Source organism: Aplidium turbinatum, chromosome 6, assembly GCF_918807975.1.
Source record: "Aplidium turbinatum chromosome 6, kaAplTurb1.1, whole genome shotgun sequence".
Taxonomy (NCBI): domain Eukaryota; kingdom Metazoa; phylum Chordata; class Ascidiacea; order Aplousobranchia; family Polyclinidae; genus Aplidium; species Aplidium turbinatum.
The window spans coordinates 13,014,453-13,028,588 of record NC_137477.1 but is presented as its reverse complement, the minus strand read 5'-3'; the positions used below and the strand labels follow the sequence as shown (position 1 = coordinate 13,028,588).

The 14,136-nt window shown below is 39.6% G+C and overlaps 1 protein-coding gene across 1 annotated transcript in view; it reads right to left on the bottom strand.

Moving 5' to 3' along the window:
- Positions 1 to 3,689, bottom strand: part of LOC145772413 (uncharacterized) — a 35,821-nt gene extending 32,132 nt beyond the window's left edge. The window contains exon 1 of the mRNA XM_082584291.1: positions 2,639 to 3,689. Within this exon, the coding sequence (XP_082440417.1) occupies positions 2,639 to 3,689 (1,051 nt within the window). The remainder of the gene's footprint in view (positions 1 to 2,638) is intronic.
- Between the last annotated feature and the right edge of the window lie 10,447 nt (positions 3,690 to 14,136).

Below are 14,136 nucleotides of genomic sequence, written 5' to 3'. Positions count from 1 at the left end.
TTTTCCTATTTCTCTATTGACATTTTTTTGGAGAGATGACAGGCATTTATCTGAGACATGAAAGTTTAAGTCATCAGCAAAAAGTGTAATTGAAAAAGAAGATGCATTTGGAAGATCATTCACATAAAGAAGAAAAGGCAAGGGACCAAGGATTGACCCCTGTGGGACACTACATTTAACATCATTGAAATTAGAATTATTAATGTTAATTTTTGTACTTTGCATTCTATTTGTTAGATAAGATGTTAAACGTTTAAAAACTTGCCACGAAAGCCATAATGGTGAAGTTTTTTTTAAAAGTATGCCATGATCAACTAAATCGAAAGCTTTACTTAAATCAACAAAAACCGAGCATGTCTATTTGTGATCATTCAAGTTAGAAAGTAAATCATCATAGATTTTTGTCAATGCTAAGCTTGTTGAATCATTTTCACAAAAACCATGTTGAGCTGGGGTTAGAATATTATATTTGTCAATAAACTTCATCATCCGTTTATATAAAAAAAATTCGAAAATTTTGGCAGAAATTGGCAATAAAAAAATTGGTCGCAAATCTGTAAAGTGTAAAGGTGAACTAACTTTTGGTACAGGTATCATCAGACTCTTTTTGAGTACATCAGGAAAGATTTCTTGCAAAACACATTTATGGTCAAATGTACCAATGAAGGCGTTTGTTAGGTAACAGAAAACGTTTATTCTCTTACAAATAGACCTTAGCGGCTGCAATAGGACTGCTACTTTTTTTCAATGTAGCAGTAGCGGAGAGGCGCAGCATTTCTTACAGACGCACTCCCGCTACCTACTATACTTTCCAATGTGAATAAAATAATTCGTTTTTGCAGATTTTTTATGGAAACAATGCGTAAAAAATCAAAGCAAAAATCATTCGGCTATTGCGGGTAACATCAAGCCAGTGGTGCCACTAGTGTTATTCCACTAGATCTAGTGTTTTTGGGTTGCATCTAGAGTTCTAGTGTTTTTTTTTGCTATTTAGTGTTTTTTTTTTAGATTTTTTGTGTTTTTTTAGATTGGTGTGCATAACTTTGGACAGTGTTTAAAGTAGCCCCACCTATTTGTGTTTGGCTGCACCAATGTGTTTGTAGTGCTTTTCAAAGTGGACATGAGTTTTTTGTTTAGTTACACCCAACGATGACCAAATTTGAGATATTTAGCATAAATACTTTAAAAAATACACGTAAATGACTGTGAAAAGTGTTTAAAGTAGATTAAAGTAGGTTTGGTAGCATAGCCTGCCATATGGTATCGGAGGCTTACATTTTGTCGGCTTACATTAAATGAGTGTGGAGTTCTTAGACTACACTACCTAAGAGATGATTGTGAGTAATATTGCGTTTTTGACAATATATTTGCAAAGGCCAAATTTGGGAAAATTTTGTTCGCCCCCCCTAAAATATTTTACTCTCCTACAGCTATTGTGGTTACATTTTATTAGGTTATTTAAATATGAGTTTAAGTATGAGAATGGTTTGTTTATAAGTTGAATTAAGATGAAAGCTGTCTGACTGCCTGATGAAATTTCTATCTATCTAATTTATCTAGTTTGGCTATCTGACTCCATGAACTAATTTCCACACAATTGTTATTCGAATTATAATTTTAAGTTATCAGAAGGTGTTCGTATAATGTTGTAGGTCTATAACACAATTTGAATTTAAACAGTACAGAATAATGAAATTACGGGATAGTGAAACATTATCACGAGTTATTACATTTTAATTAAACAATCAATTTAATGTTTTTCTGAGAGCTGAACTGGTCTAACTGAGCTGGTTTGATGTGAGCTAGTCCGATTTGATAGAGCTCTTTGTCTAATTGAGCTGGTTTGATATGATAGAGCTCTCGTCAAAGGACGAACAAACCATTTTATTGTGTGCGCCCTTTTTTCTATTTTCTTTGGGAGCAGTTGCATGGAAAATTACAGAAACTTTAGTAAAAGGCAGGAAAACTTATATGTTGAAATAATGGATCGCTACACTATGACTTCAGGGCTCCCACTTTCAAGGAAATTCAGTTTTATTTTGAAATTTTAAGGACTTGTAACACTCACTAACGCCATTGGCTGTAATTTTTGTATATTGTGCGTGTAAGTGATCGTGTATTTATGATACTAGTTGTAGAATTTTGACGCGAATTCTACGTTAAAGAATATCTTTCTCACTGGCGCCAAACAGTGGATTGGGTTATTATATGCGTCGCTCAGTTAATACGGTTATGCGCCTACAACAGACAGAAAAACAAGCCAAGTAGATTGAATCTGAACGCGGTATTGAGTTCTGTTAGTTTATTGTGGCAGATAGGTTGCAAGATTACAAGTCAGAAGATCACAAGGTCACAAGATCACAAGTTGCAAGTCGAAGGTTCAGTCACATAGGTTGCAGGTCGCAAGGTCTACGGGGTTGCAGGTCGCAAGGTCCACGGGGTTGCAGGTCGCAAGGTCTACGGGGTTGCAGGTCTCAAGGTCTACGGGGTTGCAGGTCGCAAGGTCTACGGGGTTGCAGGTCGCAAGGTCTACGGGGTTGCAGGTCGCAAGGTCGGCCACAAGGTTGCAGGTCGCAAGGTCGGCCACAAGGTTGCAGGACAATCATGGAATCTGTCCAAAAAATGCATGGACAATCACTTAGCTCGAGCTCTTGTTTAACGGTCCGAGCCAGGTTGACGGTGTCCAAAGCAGCTTCTAGTTCTAGGCGCGGGATCGTGTGTCTTCCAGCGCCGGGTAGAAGGGATTTTCCTGTAATCAGACTGCAAAGAACGGTTGAATCAGGTAATATTGAACGTAGATAACACACAGATCCCCTAGCTAATGTTGAAGCGTCGGAGAAGAAGTGGAGTTGAACTTCCGGGGTCGCAGTGGTGGACTTCAGCTTGTAGCAGCGAGGTATACGAATTTCTTTTAGACGTTCTAAAGTGTTTTCCCATGATCTCCACCTTTTTAGAGTGTTTGGTTCGGCAGGGTCGTCCCACCCTACCTTTGCTAGACAAAGTTCACTGTATATGAGTCTAGCTTCAAGAACTACTGGGGCTACTAATCCCAATGGATCAAACAATGCATTTGTAACTGATAGCACTTGCCTTTTTGTCAATGGTTTTGTAGACGGCTCTACGTTGAATCGAAATTCGTCGGTTTGTACGTCCCATTCCATGCCCAGGACGCGTTGCTTTGGCCCTTCTCCAGGCAGCTGATTCTTTATCGATTTGGACTTTTCTTCATCAGGGATAGAATTCATTACCTTATCGCTGGTGGATAGCCATTTTGTTAGTTTGAACCCAGACATGCCAAGGATTGCTCGTAAGTCTTTTACGAGCTTACATGCACTTTCATCGTTTTCAGCTGTTAGCAGCGCATCATCGACGTAGAATGACGTCAGTAAGGTTTGAGCGACATGAGGGTCGAACAACTTTCCATGCTCTCGAGCGGTTTCACGCAAGCAGAATGTTGCTACAGAAGGAGAGCATTTTGCTCCAAACAAGTGTACCTTTGTTCTGTACACGGTGGGTTCACGCGTTAGATCGCCGCCCTTCCACCAATAAAAACGCAATGCATCGCGGTCACATGGTGAAACTTTTACTTGGTGAAACATTGCTTCAATGTCAGAGACTATTGCAATTCGGCCCTTGCGAAATCGCATTAATACACCGACCAAAGAATTGTTTAGGTCGGGACCAGACATGAGGTAATCGTTTAAACATCGATTGTGAGAGGTAGCAGCGCAGTCAAACACGACACGTAGGCTACCTTGTCTGGCTTTTTTGGGTTGATAACTGGGTGATGCGGTATATACCATTTCCGATTAGTGTTGTCGATGTCGTCTTCTGGTATTTCTTCAGTGTACCGGTAGCCCTTCTCTAGATTTGACTCCATTTGATCAATGTATTTTTCTAAAAGAGAATTGTCTGCAAGCAGACGTTTCTTTAAGCTTTTCAGGCGCTTTTGCGCCATCTCGCGGCTGTCAGGAAGCTTAGCACAGTCATTGCGCCATAAAAGTGGCAGCTGATAGTGACCATCAGAGCGGGTTAACCGTCTGCACATCATGTCGTAGGCAATTGGGTCCTCACGAGAAAATTTAAAACCAAATTCTTGTAGTTCTCTATGAGATTGCAAGAATTTCATAAGGCTTTCCATGTCGAATAAGTCTGTGTCGACTGAAGGTGAAATTGTTTCTCCTTCGTCGGTTATGATTAAGTCCTGGATGTCTTCGGTATCTACGGGCCACTTAGCGCCTCTAACAAAAAGGCTTGTGCTATTTTCTTTTGGACAAGGGGCATCTTTGAAGTGTGAGCCACGAAGAAGCCAACCTAGTGGAGTGCGGATAGCATCTGGACTTTCGTTTGGACGTGGCGAAAATCTGCTTTCAAGACATCGATGGGTAACTGCATAGTTATTGCCAATCAATAACATTACTGAGCAATTTTCGACTGCAGGCAAATCAATACCTTGCAGATATTGATATGCTTGCAGTGTTTTCGGCTTTGGGCTCAGTTGTGGATCAACAGGGATTTTGTTGACTACGACGACTTCTTGTAGCTCGAAGTCTTGTTCTTCATCTAAAGATGACACTACAAAGGAGACGACGGGGGCTTTCAAACGTTGAGGACTCTCAGACGATAGCGTCTGGAGAGCAAAACTACGCTCACACTCTGGTTTGGTATCCAGAAGTTTTATTAGTGCTTCTTCGCAGAACGTACGGTCAGAACCAGAGTCTAGCAGCGCATAGGTTTCGACAGTTTTTTCACCACAAGTTACCTTTACGGGAACGATGTCCAGGTACGAGTTTTGGCTAGCTAGCTCTTCCGGTTCTGAGCGCACGGCGAAGTTAGGCGCTTTTACTAATGTGTTGTCATGGCGACTGCGAGGATTACGGTGCCATTGGTCGCTCATAACTTTAGAATTCCAATGGTGGTCATTGTGACGGAAGGTATCGTCTTTTGTCCGTATTGCAGGTCCTGACGTACCTTGTTCTGAAAGATTAGGTGAATGTAGTAGAGTGTTGTGTTGTCTGCTCCCACAACGGTTTATTTGGCACGAAAACCTTGAAGTACACGCTGAACTTAAATGGTTTGGGCTTAGGCATTGTTTACATAAGCCTTTTTCTTCGACAAGGCGTACTCGTTGTCGATAAGATAGAGCACGGAATTTTTTACATCGAAATACACTATGAAAGGCATCTAAGCAGCATGCACACTTCCAATCCTCTTGCCGTTTGCTAGGCTTAGTTAGAGGAGTTTTAGGGTTTTGTACAAAGTTAGTGCTAAATGAAGATACCTTATTTTTTCCAGATTGTGGTACACTGGACTTGTGTGGATTACTCGATAGTAGCTTTCGGCCGTAGACGGAGTTTGCATTCATAGTATTCTCTTCTAGTAGTTCTCTATGAGATTGCAAGAATTTCATAAGGCTTTCCATGTCGAATAAGTCTGTGTCGACTGAAGGTGAAATTGTTTCTCCTTCGTCGGTTATGATTAAGTCCTGGATGTCTTCGGTATCTACGGGCCACTTAGCGCCTCTAACAAGAAGGCTTGTGCTATTTTCTTTTGGACAAGGGGCATCTTTGAAGTGTGAGCCACCAACAGCTTCATAGTATTCTCTTCTATGAATGCTACGAAGTCAAGAAATCCAGCTGGTTTCTTGCCTTCATTGTTTTCTATTATCACACATGATTTCTTTATCCAATCTAATTGCATGGCGTGTGGCAATTTTTCCACCAACATCGTGATAAAATTGACGCTGTCTAAGCTGACGGCAGACACCTTGCCATCAGGCGTGCGAAATAGGGAGGCGCTGCAGCGGTTTAAAAGCACAGACAATTTTGTAAGACGTTCTGGGTCGTACCGCGTGAATTTCGGTACGTTAGTAAGAACTTCTTCACAGGCCTGGGCTATAATATGGGGCTCACCATACCTGTGACGAAGTTCTTCTATTGCTAACTGCCCTGGTAGTTATTTCTGCGGTCAGGACAGTCTGCAAAGTGCTGGATCTGTTTCTGAACACCCCTGCCGCAATGTTGCAAAAGAAATGACAACTTCTTTTCTGAGGGAAGCCAACTGCCAACATGAGTCTCAAACCGGTGTTGAAAGGCACGAAAGTCCATGGGGTCTCCTTCGAACTTTCTTATGTCAGGCTTGGGAAGTAGTCGCTCACTGACTTCGGCCTGAAATTTATATGGGTTAATACGTCGAGATTGAAAAACATCGATGTCGGGGTTTGAGTACCTCATATCCCGGCTACCGTAGCTTGGATGTCCGAAGTGGGGTTCGTCATTAATTTCGAAGTTATTTGGGCGTGACGGGCTCGTGGAAAACGCGACTTTGGCTTTTTCTTGAGTTACATTGTCATTATAGCTTCGTTCATTTTGTTGAGATAAAATTAAAGTTTGATCATTTGATCGCAAATTATCATAAATTTGTGAACCATTAATTATTTGTTTAGGGTTTGAGACTTGGGGCGGAATTGACAGGTGACGAACGCTTCTTACAGAACCTTCCTGAGAATTTGCTTCCCATACTTCTGCTTCGACCCTAGCCGCTTCTAAAAGGCGAAGGTCTTCAGCTGCGGCTCGGTCAGCTTTCAATTTCGCCTCTTGTTCTGCTTTCTCCAGCTTTAGTTGCCTCTCACGTTGTTCTTGTTCCAGTTTTAATTGTCTCTCACGCTCTGCTTCGAGACGACGCTGCTCATTATGCTGCACCGCTAGTCGTGCAAGTTCTAATTTAGCTTGCAACGCCTTTTGCTTAGAGCTTCTGTTGGAGCTTGTTGTCGTCGTTCTGCGGCTTCCAGTTCTGGAGCCCGATTTCGAATGGTGGGAGACATTGAAAAGATGCAAAGAGTGAGCCTGACTACCCTCATGCTCGTCCTGGTCTTGTAGCCAGCTGTCGACTTGGGCCATGAACTCGCCTTTACCTCGAATGTAATCATCCTTTGTAAGAGAGGAAGCTTCGAGCAAAGGCGTGTCATCAGGCATGTCAGTGCAGAGATCCATCAGGGCGCTAAATAACTTGTCTAGGTCGTAAAGCCGGGCACGCACTGTTGTTGAACAATGAGGACTTTTCATTAAGTTGTTGATTTCTAAATAGAAATCGCTTAATTGCTTGGCCGCATCAGAAAGATTTTCAGCGGCCATTTTGCTGTAGAGTTTTCCGCTTCTTAGCATACAACGCGTTTGAAGGCAGAAAAGATAGAAAACCAAGCGAGAATTTTGCTGGTTGAGTTTGTTAAACCGTGTAGAATTTTGACGCGAATTCTACGTTAAAGAATATCTTTCTCACTGGCGCCAAACAGTGGATTGGATTATTATATGCGTCGCTCAGTTAATACGGTTATGCGCCTACAACAGACAGAAAAACAAGCCAAGTAGATTGAATCTGAACGCGGTATTGAGTTCTGTTAGTTTATTGTGGCAGATAGGTTGCAACTTGTGATCTTGTGACCTTGTGATCTTCTGACTCGTAATCTTGCAACCTATCTGCCACAATAAACTAACAGAACTCAAGACCGCGTTCAGATTCAATCTACTTGGCTTGTTTTTCTGTCTGTTGTAGGCGCATAACCGTATTAACTGAGCGACGCATATAATAATCCAATCCACTGTTTGGCGCCAGTGAAAAAGATATTCTTTAACGTAGAATTCGCGTCAAAATTCTACACTAGTGTTTTTTTGTGAATCTAGTTTTTTTCAGTCAAATCTGGTACTTTTCCAGTACAAGAAAGTGGCAACAGTGCATCAAGCTACGTTGATACCGACAAGAGTGATAGTCTACCAACCACGACTCCGAAGATGAATTTTTTGTGTGATGGTGTTGGTACCACCGCATGAAACGTCGATGCCGAAAGAAACTTCAATTGTGGTAGCGCGCGTACTCAAGACAATTGTGGTAACACGCGTACTTCAGAACTCATAGCCTACTAAAAACCACACCCCGATAACTTACTAAAAAAATTGACGTTAGGCCTACTTGCTCTAATGATGATTTATTTTGAAATGAGAAAAAAAATTGAATTGATGATTTATTCAAAAACTGATAAGCCTAACATTAACTTTACTTTTCCCATTTTTCTGACCTGAGTAAAGTATTTGACACCTTATCAGCTGTGTACAGAGAGAGAAAGAGAAACCTTTTATTTTGTCTGTTGCGACAATAGTACGGTACAATTATACACAATACGAATAAAATAGTACCATAGCTATCTAAATACCACAACAGACAGGAAGCAGCGAAAGACTATATCAGTCATAGAGTCAGCTGCTTCCCAGTTCTTAATTGTGATAAATGTCAAGCATCGGCAAATTACGTTGAAACAAGATAGGCTGATGTTCAATAATATTAATGAAAGAAAAAAATCATGGTGCTGCTGCGATCCTCAAGTGAAGTCCTGTGGTTTTATTCAAATATAAATTTTATTCCGGGTGATTAGAACGGTGGTTGTTGTTGATTTCCAAGTCAATGGTGCTGGCACTCTGGCAGCATTAGCATTATAAAAGTCTTCCCGAGATACCTTGACAAAATATTTGTAAATAATCTAAAACTTAGGAGCAAAATGGTTAGAACACCTGGTTAATCCAATTAAAAAATGTAGAGACAACTTTTCAATATTGAAAAAGTCTAGCAACAATTCCGTGAAGCCTACATCCTACAACTAACAGTGTTAATTTCAGTGTTGCCATGTTTAGTAAAAATTGAAGATTATGATTGGACAAATTTAGCAAACTTTTCTCAGCAAAAACATAGTCTTAAACTGGTAAGAATCTATTTTCTTTTTAAAAACATGTTTTTGTGTAACTAAAGTTAGAAAAACTTTTAAGGATTTGGAAAAGTTTGTAAATAGTAAAGTTAAATGGTGGACATCTTGCAACACTGATCTATCTGATTGGTGGTACTTTTGCTTTGTAGAATCATAGATATCTTAAATATATAATTTATTTAATATATAATTTAATAATATATAAGATATCTATGGTAGAATGTAGGCCTACTGTAGCAGGGTTACCAGATTGGCCTTTTTAAGGCCAAATTTCTCGAATTTGGCTTTTTTTAAAGCCGTTTGGCCTTAGAAATTATACGTTTGGCCTTTTTCTAGATTTGGCCTTAAATTTGGCCTTTTTTTAATTTAATCTTTAAAATGCATAATAATCAATATTTCTCATATATCGTAACTTTACCAGATGAAAACCGTATTCACCATTGTTCAATACATGTTCTATACTTGTTAAATACTTGTAATGTGACGCCGAGTCAGACTGCGCTCCCCTCTAAGCCAGCCAGTGGTGCCAGATGTCACCACTGTAGCGGATTAAAACTTATCTGCTACAGTCCTCTTATTATATACATATACTTGCTACTTTCAGAATTATTTTTGCTATAATGTATTAAAATCCGCTATAAGTCATAAGATATCGATAAATATGAATGTTATAGACATTATTTTGGAATTATAATGTTAACGCTCAAAAGTAGGTGGCCTACACAGAAATGTAACGACTATCGTGTTCACTTTTCAGTTCAATTTATTTTTGTTTTGTTGGTAAAAAAGAAAAAAACAAAAATATACAAAAACACAATAAACACAAATAATTCGCACAACAAGGATGGCAGCGAAAGACCAAAAGGTCACTAAAGTCAGCTGCATTTTCGATCGATCGGTAGTCCAACATAACCGCTGGCTTGCCAGCAGAGCATGCTTTCAGAAATTCAGTTGTTGAGCAATACAAGTGATTCGTGGTTGTGCAATTGAGTGCGTTTCAAATTACCATTATTGTGATGTTATAAATAAATTTGTGATGAGCAAATATATTATTGATCATAGACTTGTTACAAAAGAATCTTTTTTTAATAATTACTGTAGTAATGTTCACTTAAATGATACATACATCATTCATTCATTTATTTTTAGTCATTAACGCGTCCGGGACGAAAAAGATACTAACTAAGTATAGTAACTACAATAGTCGATATAGGCCTACCAGGACGTTAATGAACGGGAAATGGTGGCAAAACCTTGGAAGGTTTAAAACGTGCCTGAATAGTAAATCATGTAGTATAGCCTAGCCTGTATGTCTGTAGTTAGCACGGCCAAAAAACCCAAAAAACAAACAGAAGCACACATGTAGCAATAAATGATAGCCTAATGAAAAGTGTTGTGGTTTGCATTTGCCAGTTTCAATATTAATGTGGATGAGCAGTCATCATAATAAAAATAGGATGGAGAAAGAAAACCAGGCATAAAAGAAACCCATCCTTAAGCAAAAGCCCGTTTCGATGCGGCCCAGGAGAGCAAAGTGTTGAGCTCTTCCCATGGTCAGACTGCACATCACGCAGTAGCCTACGACGATTGAGGAATTTAGACGACATGAACATAAATTATTCAATTATGACGATATGAATTTAGCTTTATTTACTGACAACATTTTAATATTGATTGCCTTCATATTTGACCTTCTTATGAAAAGTGTTCAGGTCTGTTCGACACTACAGTAAGACTCTTTCCTGTTGGACCATTCCTTTCATACCTTGCTAAGGTATTGCCTTTGTAGCGGACGTCGAGTGGTCTAAACATCCTCCCATACCTAGCTGTAGCTGCTACAGCAACATCCCGGGTACTAGCGTGTAGTGGGGATAATCTTGAGAACAATACCTTGCTTTTTTGCGAGTAAGAGTTTATTACAAAGAAATGAATGAACTTCCACGTCGGAACGTTGTAGCCAAATAATGCCTTGAATTCAAATAGAACGAGCTAAACTAATTCAGAACATGAAAAACTACACTACAACCATAATTAAACTAACACCGTGACTTTCGAAAAAGGCATCCGTGACAAACTGACTGAGAAAATAAGGCACCACACAACTAGCCGACAGAAACCATACTGGAAACTCACAAACTGACTGTGTTTATTTAACGCTGAACGAATGATTTAAAGGGGCTTATTGCTTCAAGCAATGCAGCATGCAGGGCCGTCGCCAGACCGCAGAGCAAGGGGGTTCAACTGTTTTTAGGGAGGGCCGAAAAATTTTAAATGGGCAAAATCATTATAATTGTGGCTGTTGCTCGAGAATGTTGGGATTTTGCCAGGGGGCAAATTTTTTTTCAGGGGGGCGAGGTCCCCCTGGCCCCCGGCTGGCTACGGGCCTGGCAGCATGTGTCAAATGCGTAACACCTACAACAACGTAAAACTACATATGTAAAATCAAACCCTAATAAGTGGTGAAAATTCCGAGGAAACGCCCTAATTTTCAGCCAGCGTTTCAAATTCCTACCAAGCACAAATTTCACAACGGCAATTAGACTGTCCAAAGCAAACATGAAACAAGACCGCAGGCGCTAGGCCTACACCTCCTAAGAAAATTTTCCATGGATTTTTCTTGTATTATTTTGGCATTAAGACCTTTTCACAGTCTGACAACCCTGATTAAAATGCTTATTTTATCTTGTTTAAGTTTGGCTTATTTTTGGCCTTTTTTCTACCTATTTGGCCTCAATTTGGCCTTTTTTCTTGTTGAGTTTGGCCTTTTTTTCAAATTTCAGTCTGGCAACCCTGTACTGTAGTGAAGCAAGTAGTTTGGAGCCACTTTTGACGCTTCTTAAAACTTTTGATTTTCTTAGTAGTATAAATCCTGGAAAATAAAGCGTCTGATTGTACATACTTCTACTAGGCAAACTATTTTTCAACTTTAGTCAATGCATTGAGTTGTTTAGGTGAGATAAAAGTCATGTCACCTCCTCACATAGGTCTATAGTCTAATTCTGTAGGCTACAAGTATTTTAGAAAAGTGAGAAAATCTGCAATAAACATTTCAACATTTGTGTATTGAGAAACAGCTTTCTCATTTCTACAAGCATCAGTCGACATTTCTGAAAGAGGTAGGATGTAACAAATTATTTTAGTTCTTTTTAAGCATGAAATTTTACAAGTTACTGTGATTCTTTTTGAGAGGTAGGCTACGGTACGCAACGTTACTACTAAATACTTGACTAGGTCCATAAATTGCTATCACTAGCCTAGTTTTGAAGCTGCACTGGTGCAGTGATTTCTTTAGAAAGAAATGAAAGTTTTTCAACATTGGATTTGTAGGTCAGTAGCCTACCGTATTTCATTGTGGTGTGAATTAGGGTTGGGACCCCGGGAAATCCCGACCCCGGATTCCCGGGATTTTAACCCGTTTTTATGATCCCGATCCCGGGATTAATTTTATTAAAATCCCTGGATTTCTAGAAAACATCTACAAAAGCTGATGCAGCGCCATATCGCTTGACGCTCATATTATTTTGGTTTTAAAGCAGCTTTACAATATCAGCTGATGGTTATCTTGAACTCTCCACATTAGTGTGATAATAATAACAACCATGGCATAACAATGAACTACGCAATCGCTTCAGTCTTAGCATAGGCTACTCGGACAGTTTCTGTTAATTCTGCCCTATCTTTTTGAAGTTAAAATTTAGCTCAAAATGGTGAATTTTGAAGATGTAAGTTTAAAGAGAAAATCCGAGGTCTAGCAAAACTTTTTGTATTGTTAATCTACAGAAAAAGCAAAATGTAACTTCTATCAAGTCGTTTTGAAAGAAGCTTCAGCGTCCAGTACAAAGGGATTAATAACTAAATTTGGAAATTAGAAAGGACTTGAAGATAAGCTTTAGGTTCGAATCGACGAGCGTCGGAATGCCGAACTGGTTCACGTTTTGGGTAGCCTACCTCAAGAAACCTCTCTACATTGATCAACCGCAGAATCAGCCTGGTCATAAAATAGTACGTCAGAAACTTGCTGCCCGGGCCACGAACCTTCTTCAAAGATTGTTCCGAACCGAATCCCAACTGTTGAATTGATTCGAGGCTCTACTAAATAGCATGAAAATGCCATTACAGAAGGTAGTAGGAATGACACTGAAATGACTTTAGCTCAAGAGGCGCATGCTTTCGTAGCAGAAGATGAAAGTGAAGAAGCACAAAACTGTGATGTTGGCGCTCGAGTAATGCAAAAAGAAATGCTGCTATGCCTATATGAAGCAAGCAAAATAAGGCCAGAAAACCTGAACGATATATATGAGGCATTGAAATTATTAAGCCAACATCTGTTGAAGCTGAACGCGCACATTCAGCTCTTGCATATTTTGCAAGCAAAATCAGAAATCGTCTTAACGATGATACTCTCGATGCTTTCATGTTTTTGTGTCAGCATTAGCATAAATAAATGTGGTTTGTGTAGCTTGCACGTGTATTTTTCTACTTTGCTAATCCCGAAAAATCCCGATCCCGGGATTTCTAATTTGATCCCGAAATCCCAACCCTAGTGTGAATTAGGCTACTCTTACGTGAGAAAGTTGTTACTGCCGACCTCAGGCTGATCTTGGCTGCATATCCAATTGGTGAGAGCTCTATAGTACCAAGGTACGGCACTCGAAAGAGTGCTGGTTCGACACCGCTCAAGAGCATGCGGCTGTGTTAGGACATTTAAGACATAACCAAAGGTAGACGAAACGAAGATTGGCTTTCTTGCCTTCTCGCCAATTTAATTTAACTCTTCAACCACCGAGCGTATGGCTGCATACAACCAAGATTAATTCCAACACGTGATTCAAACTTAACGAGATTGCCTGAAATGCCAATTTACTGTCTATTTTGCATATCAGTTAGGAACTAATTATTTTTATATCAAACTACAAATAAACTGCCAGGAATATATCTTTGTGACGAAAATGACTTAAAAGTAAGCCTTTCGTTATTTTGAAACCTGTAGGTAGGCCTATGCAGCGCTCAGATAGCCTTTTGATCTGGTCGAGATCGGTTACGGATCTGGACAAGACATGCAAAGTGGCTGTCTGGGTGGTAGCTTAATTAGTAGCATAGACCCAACCATCGAAGAACATAACAAGGTTACTTCACGGACTTAATTTTCGGAACGCAAGGTTCACAACATAACACGTGTTTCATTTTTCTTTTCAACTGCAGCAATAACGAACACAATTGCATAAAAATATATTTGTTTCGATTAATTTTGATTTAATTCATTTTTAATTACACTGCAGCAGAATGTTTCACACTGCTTCTTACCAACTATAATTTTGTTCAGTGTGAGATTAAATGCTAGAAATCGCATAATGTAGGCTTGGTTGTTTCCTGTAGCTCTCAGC